At 37.2% G+C, this 14,417-nt stretch overlaps 1 protein-coding gene across 13 annotated transcripts in view; it reads left to right on the top strand.

The window, feature by feature from the left end:
• The window catches only part of CHRM3 (cholinergic receptor muscarinic 3), a 259,107-nt gene extending 245,895 nt beyond the window's left edge, over window positions 1-13,212 (top strand). For 11 of the 13 annotated variants that reach the window (XM_046938562.1, XM_046938561.1, XM_046938564.1 and 8 more), the window contains one exon: window positions 7,699-11,310. In XM_046938562.1, coding sequence (XP_046794518.1) covers window positions 7,718-9,520 — 1,803 coding nt within the window. In that variant the 5' untranslated portion in view covers window positions 7,699-7,717 and the 3' untranslated portion in view covers window positions 9,521-11,310. Of the gene's footprint in view, window positions 1-7,698 lie in introns of all 13 variants that reach the window. The other 2 variants (NM_205399.2, NM_001396514.1) reach the window with 1 other exon arrangement.
• Window positions 13,213-14,417: the final 1,205 nt, after the last annotated feature.

The following is a 14,417-nucleotide window of genomic DNA, read 5'->3' as shown; positions in this document are numbered from 1 at the left end:
AGCCACATTTGTCAAAAATACATAATTTTTTAAAAACTCTGGAGTTCTGCTTGAATGTGACTGAAAATGAAATGCCTTCCAAAGGGAAAAAAAAAAAAAGAAAAAGCACTTTTTTTAAAAAAAAGGCAGAAAAGCAAAGCAGTGGTTTGAGTATTTATTTATGGTGGGGTTTGTTTTTGTTGTTGATGTTTGGCTTTTGTTTTGTTTTATTTTTGGGCTATTAATTTTCGCTACATTGAAGGAATTTCCAGAACAAAAATATCTTCAATTTCTAGGCTTGACAGCATTTTGTCATTTCATTTTCCTCTTGCAGACAAATGAAATTGAGAACAGTGTGTCAGGTGTCTTCTTTAAAGCTCCGTGTCCAGGCTCTCTGTCCACTTTGATACTTGAAAAATGTTTGTACTGTTTACCAGTTTTTACTGATAGTGTACTGTGTCAGTGGGCAAGCAGTAAAGGCAAAGAATGTATTTCTTTTTATAACAGAAGCAACTGATTACATTGTTTTAAAGCAGTTTCCTTAAAGACAGTAAATAGATCTTTTGATGACGTCTGTTATTGTCTGCAAATATTCTTAAAAGGCTAATGTTCACGTTCAATGTAAATGCTTTTAAATGCATCCAAGGATTACTAGAAGTAGGCCTGGATTATGAGTGTGGTAAAATTTACTTGCTTTATCTAGCATATGATTTAGATGAACTCTTACTTCTTGATATTGCTTTCCTCAAACGTGAGTATTGTTTTAGAGAAGTGTGATGTATAGGAAAAGAAGAGAAATTCACTCCAAAATCTTGATTTTTTTCTCTCTCTCTACATTGGCTCATACTTTTTCCTGTTTAGTCAATGTATTCTAGCATCTAATGCTATCTAGAAGAAATCTATCATTAAGGGTGAGAATTTCCATTACTTTACTTTACATAACCAGCATTTTAGTATGTGATATTTAAATAATTTATTGAGAATTATTATTTATTGAGAGTCTATGGATGGCTTTTTACAAAGAGGTAGCTAAGTATCTACGTATGCACACTGCAATATGAAATTTTAGATCATGTCTTGGATTCATCACAACAGTAAGTAATAAAATATTAAGAAATATTATGTTAAAAATGTATGTACAACAGAATATTGAAATAAAGTCTCTGAGATGGATAGGTTTTTACTCAAAGGAAAAATTTTTCACCCCCTCAACCTATTTTCATGTTTAAATTCAATGTTGTATCTAGCCTTTTACCCAGGCTTTTCTGTCCCCAAATACCTACAGTACACATCATTTAAGTCAGTAAGTTAAACTCTCAATATTTGACTGTAATTCTGACTAGGTTTTGGACTGCATGTCTGTTTACTCCAATATCAATTAGCCAGATGGGGTGTAATTTTAATAAGGCTCTCTGAAATAGAATGCCTGGAATTTAAATAATTGCCTCTCTTCATATGAAGGCATGTTGATGCTTTAACCATTAGAGCTGATAGTCAGTATTTACTGTAATCTTAATTAGGCAAGACCTAATTTGTATTTGTTTTCAGTAATTCAAAAGTTTAAGGCACATCTAAGCTCTGGCTTTTCAAGGTTTCTCTTTCTTCTACAGGAATTGTTCAGATATAACTGCAAAGTGCAGGTACAGTTCTGTGAGCAAATCTGCTGCTATTAACCTTGGTAAAGCAGCCACTACACCTTGAGATCATGTTTTAAGTTTCTCCCTGAACGGTGTTTGGAAGAACAAATGTTGTATAGGCAAATGCAGTGTAAGCACCCAAGGCCTGCAGTGGATGCTGCAGGGACAGCTGGGCAGTATAACAAAGGCCCTGCAGTCAACATGAACAGCATGGTGGATGTTTGCCAAAAAGTAATTGGAAAATTAAGGAATAAAAAAGGTTCTTCCCATGTTTCTTTAGATACTGTTTTTAGATTCTTTGGCTATGTTAGGTAGTGTTTCTGGTGCTCCTAGTCTGGTATTCCTGTGCATCTCAGCTGAAGTGCTGAAGTTGCTCTGGAGGGATGCTCCTTTTGTGACTGTAGGGCTGGAAGGGAGATCACAGAACCATAGATTATCCAAAATTGGACAGGACCCATAAGGAACATAGAGTCCCAACTCCTGGCTCCACACAGGACCACCCAAAATTCCAACTCTATGTCTGAGAGCATTGTCCAAACACTTCTTGAACTTCGGCAGCTTGAAGCCATGACCTGGGAGTCCCGGGGAGCCTGTTCCACTGCCCTACCAGCCTCTCAATAGGGTGAGAGGTTACCTGGTGGGCCAGGTAATTCTGTGCTTTGCATTAGGTCCTGTAAATGCTGTCCAAAGTCATGGAAAGGAAATATACCATAGAACCATAAAACAGCCTGTGTTGAAAGGGACCTCAAAAGATCATCATGTCCAATATTTTATGGGAAAAGGGAGCCTTCATGTTATTGTCTAACACTCTGTCTAATTGCATCTTGAAAACCTTCAGTCATGGGTATTCTACCACATCCCTGGGAATGAGTTTGTTCATAGAGAATGAGTCTAGCTTGCTCGTAACTAAACTTAACACACTAACAGAAGCAACATAATAAGCAACATAATAAGCAAATAATAAGTAAAATCTAATTCACAAATCACAAAAGCAGCTCCTTATTAAATCTAGCTAATTTTAATAAGATTGAGCAAAACATCTTTATGGATGGAAAACAGTAGAGATTGAGGTTGAAGTGTTTGCAACTATCACCTTAGTGGGATATGTTTGACAGTTTATTTGTATCAAGTTGACAGCTAATCAGCAAAAGATTTAGTCTTTCCATATAGCAGCATTTGAGAAGTGACAAAAGTATTTGTGTGTATGTCTGCAGATGTACACATGTATATGTATATGTAAACAAACATATCTGAAGTTATATACACATGCATACTTTCGTCCAATTTAATGTGATACATTTTTATGTACATAGTCTTACGTGCATATGTGTACAAATATATATAAAAGTATAAGAGCATATCAGTTACTTGTTTGTATCAACTGTAAATGTGCCAGGATATTTGGTGGTGGGATAGACTTCTATAGCTCTGTATTTTCATTCTGCAAAGATGAAAATCTGTATTGAGTGTGTTATACTTTTAATCATCAGTATAGATAAGTTATTGTAAATCTGATGTCCAGTTCACTGGCAATTGCATTGTGCCTCCTGTTATCACACACATGTTCTTAAGGAATATTGTACCATGTGCTACATTAGCTGCAGTGATGCAATGATATAAGGAATGTAAAAGAGTGAACAGCATTATAGCTACTTGCATTTTTCCTAGGTTTTTTCTTTTTTTCTTTTTTTCTTTTTTTTTTTAAGGTTCTTGATCGAGTTTTGAAAAAGAAAGATTATGTTTGAAAAATAATAGTAATATGCAATCTTGGGAGTAATTTCAGGAAAACTTTAAAATGCGCGTGTATTTTTTATTTTAGCACATTGTGATTTTGTAACAATGCTTATTTCTAGTTTAAATTAGCATATAAAGCATCCTAAAGGCTTGGTTTTTTTATAATTCACTGCATGGAGTTTCCTTGAAAAAACTGACTTGAAATTGTAATGCAGTATATCATACCGGTGATTTGCAATTTCTTATCCATGTATTTGTGGATCCTCTTGCACTTCTCTCCCCGTCTTTTTGTATTTGATCTTGGCTTGCTGTGAAGGTGATGGCAGGCTGCATTGCTGGACGTGCTCTCATTTTGTTGGCGCTGAAGAACTAGAGCATTCTCTGCTTCCTTGAAGTGCTTCTTTTATAGATAGTAGAAAATATGTAGTAGATTTGGAAAATGAAGAATAGCTTGGCTCGTACTGGCTTCCTACAGTGAAGAAAATCTGGTGGCACTGATCCAAAGTAGAAAATATTATGATGGTGGTGGTAGTGATTTTTCTATGCAGATGAACATATGGGTAATAGATTTTTTTATTGAATAAAAGAGTTTGATTGCAGAAACTTGGATAAAAGCCAGAATAACAAATGACTATGTTCACCATCTGAATCCTTTCTTGTTTTTTTGGCTCAAAGTTTGCTTTCTGAGGCATTTCTTGCAATAAGACTCTGACTTAGATGAGAGGTGGGTGCTGTCTTGTGGCAATCAACATCACTGTGTGGACAATTTTACATTTGAAAGCACCTTCCTCCAGAGCTGCTTGCCTCTGGCAGAGAGTGCTCAGGAGTGGGGAAGATCTGGCCTGTGACTAAATAGCCCCAGCTTGGTGTGGGAAAACTGGGGAATGATACCATGGTGCCCTGTGACAAACAGGATGCAGATGGGCATCCCTGCTCCCTCTTATCTGCTGGCAAGGCCCAGAAGATGGTAACAAAGCAGTTTCTGCTGAGATCCCAGAGCCAGTAGCTGCCACTCTAAGGAGAGCTGACTCAACCACTTTGGATTCGAGCTGTCACTCAAAAGAGAGCTGACTCGATCACTTTGGACTTATTTATAAATAAGTTTGTACTACCATTGCAATCATCGTCGTTGCCATGGTCACCATCATCAACAGAACACCCGACAACCCACCACTACTGAAGATCAATGACTGAACTACGAAACACGTTGGACCATGGTGGTGACTATCTCCCTCTTGCTTCCTATAAAGACTCCTTGCTTCTATTTCCTTTTCTATCACCCTTCTCCCGTTCCCCATCTCCCTGAATGACTAGGATTTGTAATAAGCTGGTCGGACCAACATTTGAAATGTTGTTTCTTAATCTCATGCTGAGTATACATACATCAAAGAAACTCCCCTCCTTCCAATAAATTGGAGCAAGACACCATCATGCTAGCAACTTTCATTTTATAAAGTGAAAACCTAGGAGTCCTTTTAATACCTGAGGGATTTGGAAGGCTGAGTTCCAGCTTGCAGGATTGCATTCAGCATTCAGGATCTCTAGGATGGGTGGTACTCAATATCACCTCTTCCTCAGTTACTCATCATCTAAAGGCTACTCAGGCATTCACTAAAACAATTACTTTGCAGCTAGATAGGAGAGCTGACCTGAACAATAAAGGTTTAGTTCTAGCACTTTCTCAGCATCAGAAAATGCAGCTGAAGTAAGGTTTTCCCTGGTTTCCCCGTAGTGACTCTATGTATACTATTTCTGAAAATATTTATGAGCTAATTTACATTGAAACTGCATTTCAGTTTCTACAATTAAACATAGTTCTCAATTGTTTTAGTGGATTTAGTGATAGGTAATGAATTTATATATTAGTTTTACAAGTTTTACAAACTGTAGCTGTTTTGGACTTCCAACAATAACACTTAGGTTTGTTTGTGATTTTATTACGTATTGAAAATGTGAAGTGCTACTGAATTGTCAACAATTTTATTGCTATTTCTTAGTAATACTGCTATTTCTACCATCAGCTCTAAGGGATACCATTTTTTAATCTTTATTCTTTAATGAAACTTCGTTTCCTTTATTCCTTTGTCAGCATCTTCTCCCAGGTGCTTTCGCATCTGTTAGAAGATACCAGCTTGCCCTTTTTCATAAAAAAGCAATGCAATGTTATCATCAGCAAAAATTACCTTTCAGACTTCTCAATCAATACTTGACTACGTTGGATGTACCTTGTAGAGTTTTTACCCATGTATGTGTGTTGAGGGCATGCTTTATGGCCTTCATCCTCTGCTCTCTGCCCCAGTGTCAGTGAAGGCGCATCTGCATTCTATAAAATTACTTCTAGCATATATTTAGCAAATATAATAATTCAGCTCTCTGCCATACTATTTTGTTGTGACTTCATCCTCTGACAGCTGTAGAAAAGATACCTGGTTCCTATGTAAAATACTGAAAGAAGGATACTTTACATTGATTCTATTTCTTATCCACACTGACCCATAAATAATTGGCAAGAGCATTGCCATTGTTTGTTTAAGTGATTGCTCACAAGTGAACTGTGTTTTTGTTTCACCTGTGCACTAAAAGCAGCTCACTAAAAGCAGCTAGCTGAACTTAAATAGTGCTTCACTGCATCCTTAAAAGGAGAATATGTTACTGCATGTTGGGTTTACACATTGATGATTGCTAATTCCTGAGTATATGAGATCTCCATTTTTCTAGCCATTCTACATGTCAATTAATAACTTCCTTGGTCAAGGTGTTTTGAGAAGGAATGAGGAGGGGGAGTGAATGAAAAGCAAGAGGGTGCTTCTCATCCAGACCTCTTTCTGCCTTCCTGCAAATGGTCTTCTTCAGACTTTCATTCTTTATAGTAGGTGGGATGAGTCTGTTTGACACTGCAAATTTGACTTCTTCACCTTCTTTGAAGCAATAGAATAAGATAGAACACGAACAGATTATGTTTAGTGGCCTGAATTATACTCGCTCCAAGTGCATGAACTAAAGTAACAAATTGTTGTTCCTTTTATTGCATATATAAGAGGAGCTATACTGTTTAAAATGACACTATGATGTGTCATACGGTTTTCTGACAAAACCAAACACAGTTCAAAGAACAATAAAATTTATAAATTAAAGAACCTAAACCAAAACATCCCTTTTTCTTTAAATATTTTCTGTAACACCAGTGCATTTTGCTATTCATTATTTTCTCATGCGATAATATATTGACTCTGGAATGATTCTCTAAGAAAACAAACGTTTGCCTTTGAAAGCATATTTTGTTCAACATTTGTCATCATCAATTCTCATCAAAATTCTTGCAGCTTGATGGTATAATTGATTTATTACAACAGATCTAGCCAGATGACCACAGAAGTTAATGAAATAAGGGAAATCCAAATCCCCATTCTGAACATGTCTTCATTTTACATTAGTACTTGGGGAAAAGGATTAAAGTTTAATTATGAATCCCTTTCATGCTTTTTTTCCCCTTTTTTTTCTGAAGTGTTTAATAAGTGCTTTGACATACTTCTGCTAAACATTTTCCCCAACTCTAGAGACCATACTTTCAAAGGAAATTTTAACTTATTGCCCCAAAGACATTTTTAAGTCATTACATGTACATGTAAAATCTTTAATCCGAGTGTAAAAATGTAGATACAAAATGACGAGTGTCATGCACAAAAAGTAGTGATGTTAACTTCCAGTACTGTTATCAGATAGCTGAAATATAGCAGAAAACATCTTCCTATTTCGTAGCAATATAGGGATATAATAGCTTGATATATAGTGAAATCACACTGAACTTGTATCTCTATACTTTAAGGAATGACAGAAAAATATTTTTGTTCCACGTTAGCTGTTTCCAGAGACTGCAGAGTCTGAGGCTGCATTTCGCTAGTGCCATGAGAGCTCTGGGGGCCAGCGATGACTCAGTCTCACAGAATTTCTATCTGCGTGTGTCTGGCATTGAGTTTTTGAAGGCTCCACAATAGAAGGTTGTTCAGATATAGAGTTCCATGCTTCCATTAGGAAGCATTTTAATTAAGAGTTAGAGGACATTTTAATGCTATCAAAAGTTCAAATTCTCCTGGGAGTTTGGTTCTTCTGCTGCTGAATGGTTTTGAGAAAACACTGTGTGATTGCTACAAAGAGCTTTGATTATTCACAGCTGTAAGCTGAGTACTATCATGTATGTGTTTGACTTGGACTGTATCACAGACAACTGTGCTTTTGAAGTCATCTTTCAAAGTGCTAAAGGGACTTTATGTATATGAGTATGTGAATGATTTTTTTATTTATCACTTTCACTCATTCATTTGATATTTTGTTTTTCTCCCCACTGCAGACTATGTCAGAGAGCCACAATGATCATGCACAATAACAGTTCAGCCTTGCCCCTGTTTTCAAATGTGAGCTCATTCTGGAAGAGGGATTCCCATGGACCAGGACTACTTGATGAAGGAGCATCACTTATTGGCAGCTATGATTCCCCTGAGACCACAGAGAGCTTTCCTTTCTCCACTGTGGAAACAACAAACTCATCCCTAAATGCCACAATTAAAGACCCTCTGGGTGGACACGCTGTCTGGCAAGTAGTTTTGATTGCTTTCCTCACTGGGATCATTGCACTGGTGACCATCATAGGAAACATCCTCGTGATTGTCTCATTTAAGGTTAACAAACAACTGAAAACAGTCAACAACTACTTCTTGTTGAGTCTTGCTTGTGCAGATTTGATCATCGGTGTTATTTCCATGAATCTTTTCACCACATACATCATTATGGGCCACTGGGCTTTGGGAAACTTGGCCTGTGATCTTTGGCTCTCCATTGACTATGTTGCCAGTAATGCCTCTGTCATGAATCTTCTTGTCATAAGTTTTGACAGGTATTTTTCCATTACTAGGCCACTTACATACAGAGCCAAACGAACAACCAAAAGGGCTGGAGTGATGATTGGTTTAGCATGGATTATCTCTTTTGTTCTTTGGGCCCCTGCCATCTTATTCTGGCAGTATTTTGTTGGGAAGAGGACTGTGCCTCCTGATGAATGTTTTATCCAGTTTCTAAGTGAACCTATCATCACTTTTGGCACTGCCATAGCTGCCTTTTACTTGCCAGTCACCATTATGAGTATTTTGTATTGGAGGATTTACAAGGAGACTGAGAAACGCACCAAAGAGTTAGCAGGACTACAGGCTTCAGGCAGCGAGGCAGAGACAGCACGCTTTGTACACCAGACAGGCAGCTCCCGGAGCTGCAGCAGCTATGAACTGCAACGGCAGAGCACGAAGCGCTCCAGCCGTAGGAAGTACAGGCGCTGCCACTTCTGGCTCACAATGAAGAGCTGGGAACCCAACACAGACCAGGGGGATCAAGAGCACAGCAGCAGTGACAGCTGGAACAACAATGACGCTGCTGCCTCCCTTGAAAATTCAGCCTCATCTGATGAAGAAGACATCACAGCGGAGACCAGAGCTATCTATTCAATCGTGCTGAAGCTTCCTGGTCACAGTGCCATCCTCAATTCCACAAAGTTGCCCTCCTCGGAAGATCTGAATGAGTCAGCAGATGAACTGCAGAAATCTGACACGGACTCACAGGAAAAGAAACCTAAAAAACTGCAACCTCCCAAAAGCATTCAGGATGGTGGAAGTTTCCAGAAGAGTTTTTCAAAGCTTCCAATTCAGCCAGGGTCAGCAGAGACAGCTACAGCTTCTGATGGCATCTCATCAGTGACCAAGACATCTGCTGCCCTGCCTTTGTCCTTCAAGGAAGCAACTCTGGCAAAAAAATTTGCCTTGAAGACCAGAAGTCAAATCACAAAGCGAAAACGAATGTCACTTATCAAAGAAAAGAAAGCGGCACAGACACTCAGTGCCATTTTGTTTGCCTTTATCATTACCTGGACTCCATATAACATCATGGTTCTGGTGAACACCTTTTGCGACTGTGTCCCCAAAACTGTCTGGAACCTGGGGTACTGGCTTTGCTACATCAACAGCACGGTGAACCCTGTGTGCTATGCACTGTGTAACAAAATGTTCAGAAATACTTTCAAGATGTTACTGCTGTGCCAGTGTGACAAACGAAAACGACGCAAACAGCAGTATCAGCAAAGGCAGTCTGTCATTTTTCATAAGCGGATCCCTAGGGAGGCTTCATAGAATAGTATTTTTTAAATAACTGAAAAAAAAATAATGGAGGATGGGATGGGACAGGATTAGATGGATTTGGAAGGGGTGGGGTAGGATAGGATGGGATGAGATTGGGAGGGGCTGGAATGGGACAGGACAGGATGGGGTGGGAGGGTGATTGCAGGGTGCTGATTCAAACATTTATACATCAGGACATGAAAGCAGCTGCCGGGCATATGAATCCTTTTAATAAATCCAGTTTAATATAAAAATGAAGTCTGCATTCAGCAAAAACTAACAAACTTCAACGTTTTTACTAAGGAATGAAAGACTTAATAAAGTTTTCATACAAATTTGAAAGAAGCATATAGCAATTGTAAACCCATTACTGATCTGCCCAGCTCTTTGATTGTAATCAATTCTGGGATCTCAGGTAAGCACATCTACCTAGCCCAACTCTTCTGTTTCCAAGGAATCCAACAACTTTCAATTCAAGTCACACACGGATGTAGCAAGCTAGCAAAACAGGATTATGAAATTATTTGAGACATTCTATAGGTTGCAAAATTGCTTCTTGTTGTCAAGGTAGATCTTCCTGTTTACTTCTCTTTTGGTATATTATTATTAATTGTACCCCTGATTCCTGGTCGCCAAGTGTGCAGCTCATGTGTGCAGCTTATGTTATATATATGTGTGTGTGAGTGTGTATGTATGCAAAAAATACATTCACACCTCTACAATACACACATACCAGGAAAGAGGTAATCTATTGGTCTAGGTTTTACAGGGCCCCAAATCACTGTTGCATGTGAGTGAAATTAAAATATATATATATTAGAAAGTTGTATTATAAATATTTATCTCATTGTTCACCACCTGAAATTCAGGTTCATCTTTGCAGCCAAAACACACTGTCCATGTTTCAAATGGAGAGAACCAAAGCATTGCCTGTGAGCCTGTCTACAGAGTTTTATAATGGGGTGTATGCCCAGTATAACCTTTGCCTTGAACAAGGTATCTCTCCCTGCATGAGATTACGTCTCTTTAAAGAATACGAAGGTGAAAAGAACTGATGGTCACATGCAGGGCAGAGCACGAGTTTGTCTTTGTAAGGTGCGGGATGGTGAGAGCTCACATCTGAGCCACCAGTGCTCAAAGGTCCAGTGGCCAGACGGGTACGGACATGAGCAGCAGCCCCATTTCATGCTCACCCCAGGTGATCTTCAGATGGGAAAGCTGTGTGTAAAAGAAATCCTTTGTTTTTGCACGCGAAGGACACTCATTTTAAAGTGTTTCTTTTCCAGAATCTGTTTTAAGTAGAAGCGCACCTAATTATGTTTATTGCCATGTTACTTGGTGTTTCAGAAAATATGGATATTGCCAATTTGTAACCTGGTAATTTTTAATAAAGCAAATTTTTAAAGGGCTTTCATATTTCTAGCTTAGACATGACCAGTATTTCCTGGTATTTGTGATGTGGTCTGCACCAAACAGTGTGATTTATAGAGTCAGAAGTTCCCCAGGGAAAGGATTGTACTTTAAACTGTTGTTCTAAATCTGATTTATTTACATGTTGAAAGATAATTTTGTATTGTCTTTGAACTGACCAAAACTTTTTTTATTGCTTAAACTCTTTTTTTTTTTTTTTTTTTTTTTTTTGCTGAAAATAAAACAAAACAAATTTATTTTACAAAGGGGCATCAGTGTTGTGAACGCAGAACTGATGTAAAAGCTGCTTTTGTATTCAGTGTGAGATGGTGTTTACAGATGATTTTGACAACAGTGGAAATATATTAAATGGTGTCTGTGTATCTGAACTATTTAATTTTGTGTTATGTTCATATGAAGAAATATTTATACATACTTCACCAAATGTTTTATTTAATGTTGATAAATATTGCTCTTCAGTCTTCAGCTGTAATGTACTTTTAAAGTGATTCATAAAGGTCTGCTTGAGAAATGAATAGAGTATACCTAGCTTTCTTGTCACTAAAACAAATACTCTTGACATATGAATTTTTCTTTTGTATGAGTTGTTTAAAATGTCTACCTAAAAGTAAGCTTGTAAATGATACTGTAAGTCTACTTCAAGTATGAGTTTAGTTAAAAAAACAAAAAAGTTAAAGCTTCAGCTATATGTCACGAGTGTATTTTGAGATAAAGATGCTCAGAATTGGTTTATGAGTTTAGTAGACACATAGAATTAAATACTTGCAAGGCACCCACTTTACAAAGAAAATTAAATAACTTTATTTATATAAAGAAGCATATATTTGAAATATATTCATTACTCAAGTTGACCTAACTAATCTTTTTAACATTTAAATATATATCTATATCTATATATTGCCATATTATTATCTTCTGATATTTAGAGTAGTGCTGTGCCCCTAATACACAAAATGTGAGAGCATGTAAGGAAGCCAGAGTTCATCAGGGGAATTTATGGTATATTAGTATTGATTTTACAACGGGAAACTATTATTTTTTAATGAAGTTAGGCTTCTTTGAAAGCAGCTGTCACCAGTGTTTACATAATAGGAAGAGTTAAACCCTCAGATTGTTTTAAGGTAGAAATAAACAACCTGTATTTTGATGTGTGAACAGGCTTTAAAATGTTACTAAAGGCATTATAAATTGTGTACGTATACACATGTTGTAGCACAGATCAATCTTGTTATTTATTTAATGGAATATGCACTATAAAATATTAAGAATTTGTGTGGCAAGTACAGAGGGGATCAAATTAATTTGTATCCTTTATGTCTATGTGTTTGCATTAAGCCCATGCACTCACACAAATTGTAATCATATGCACAAGTGGATATATTATTTATGAACACAGGCGTACATAATAGCTTCCAAAAGAAGAATGATGCAAGATCCAAAGGTACAGTGTTACACAGCACTACTTTTTTTAAGTACAAATGATGAAATACTGCAATTGTTTTCAGGAAAAGTAAGTCAGAAACATGATAGAAAGCGTCATCCTGAGGGCAGACAAACAGCTCAGTCCCATAAACATCCTCACATGAAAAGCTGGCTTTTCAGAGGTCAGGCATCATTCTCATTAACTGCAATAATACAAGATTAGACTCCATATGAAGAGGATCAGAAAATGAGAGGAGATAGCCAGACAGGAGCCACTGGATTTTCTGAAGAAAGCTTTGTGGAATAGACCCCAATCACTGTCAGCCATTGAACAGTTTTAAGACAGTCAAACCCACTGTAATATATATTCCCGATGCAAAAGTGTATGACAGTTTATTGCTTCTGAACCAAAATATTCTGTGAGAAATGCCTCATCCAGAGGTCTAGGAATAGGTCTTGAGGCACTCTATCCTACCACAGCAGAATGCGCTTCCTACAATTTAAACTGCAGATCAGTCAATCACTGTTCAAAAGATAAACACTGTGCAGACCTGAGCAGTTCCCAGGGCCGGAAGATCTGGACCTAATAGGCTGAACAATAAGCGACCTACAGAGATAGAGCAGTTTTGTGAGAATGCCCACACCATTGTTCTGAGGCAGTTAATGACCTTCAGTTATGTACAACTTCACTTTCTTATTTGGTTGTATTGATTATTATATTTCCTTACTACTTCTGTAAGAAAATCTTAAAAACATCTCGGCTCGTCACTTTTGTGTATGTAAGAAGTGAATGAAACTCGTTAAGTGCACTCAGTTTGTCTGTATGGAATACAAACATCAAAGCAAAAGGATTTTTTGGTCTTTTTTTTCCTGATCAGCACGATCAGTAATTTTGAGTATCTGGACATCATCATGCTACCGCATATACAGTATGGATAGTTGTGTAGTATTATGTTAAGCCATTTATAAACTGCATTACACTTGCCTGCTTGAGCATCTTATGCATCTCTGTTCAATTTTATATTGGAGATTCCAAAATCTCATTCTCTTCCAAATAGTTCCTAGATTCTTTTCGTAACACGTTTTACAAGCTTGTCTTACTCTCAGGCTTTCCTCCCTTTCAAAAATTCCTCATGCCAAGTTAAACTGCTCCTAGGGCATGTTACTAGCTCCAGCAGTTTTAGTGTTGAGATTGGATATTTTCTTAAAGATGTATAAGGCTGATCAGAAGGAATTGAAGCAGCATCTTTTACATATATATATATATATATATATATATATATATATATATATTCCTTTAATCTTTTATGAATTTACCCATGCAAACACCACTGCACTTTCTTCTGGGAGCAGGTCGAAGTGGTCTATATTACTTTTTGTTAACTAAAGCTTATGAACAGTCATGTGTTGTAGTTTGACAGTGGCTCTCATTTCTGGCCCATGAACTGCACTCTATGATACTCAACCCCTTAATGGTTGGACTGGATGATCCTGTGAGTCTTTTCCAACCTTAGCGACTCTATGATTCTATGATTCCAATGGGGAGTTTAACTGAATCATATATGACATTTAGATTTTCAGAGAATTAAAAGTGATTTTTTCCCTTCTACCAGGCATAGATCATCTGTAGGCTCTCAACTTTTCTATTTCTATAGACAGATAGAGAGCAAAATAGTAATTTTGCAATGTCTGTTAATTGGGCATTTTTGCATTTCATCTTTTAGCATGAGCGTGCATAGGATAACTAATTCAGTCATGCCATTTGTTGGAAACAAATTGGTATGAATAGGATGTTTGGAGCTGCACATTTTTTGTTCTATTCCATACCCTTGGGCACTACAATTTTATACCCTGTATCAGGGCTCCATCAGCACGGTATTTGATGTCACTGACAGATCTTCACAGTCCTATCTAGCAAACTTATTAACTGGTATTCAGGACATTGTCTACTTTTCACCACCCCTACTGCATTTTAAATATATAATATATTACAATATAGATTATCTTGTTTGTTTGTTTGTTCGTTTGTTTGTTTCTTAAAGAAAGTTTGCTGTGG

This window comes from Gallus gallus, chromosome 3 (assembly GCF_016699485.2).
Source record: "Gallus gallus isolate bGalGal1 chromosome 3, bGalGal1.mat.broiler.GRCg7b, whole genome shotgun sequence".
NCBI lineage: Eukaryota > Metazoa > Chordata > Aves > Galliformes > Phasianidae > Gallus > Gallus gallus.
Note: the sequence above shows the minus strand (reverse complement) of the source record. Positions and strands in the feature narration are given on the sequence as shown.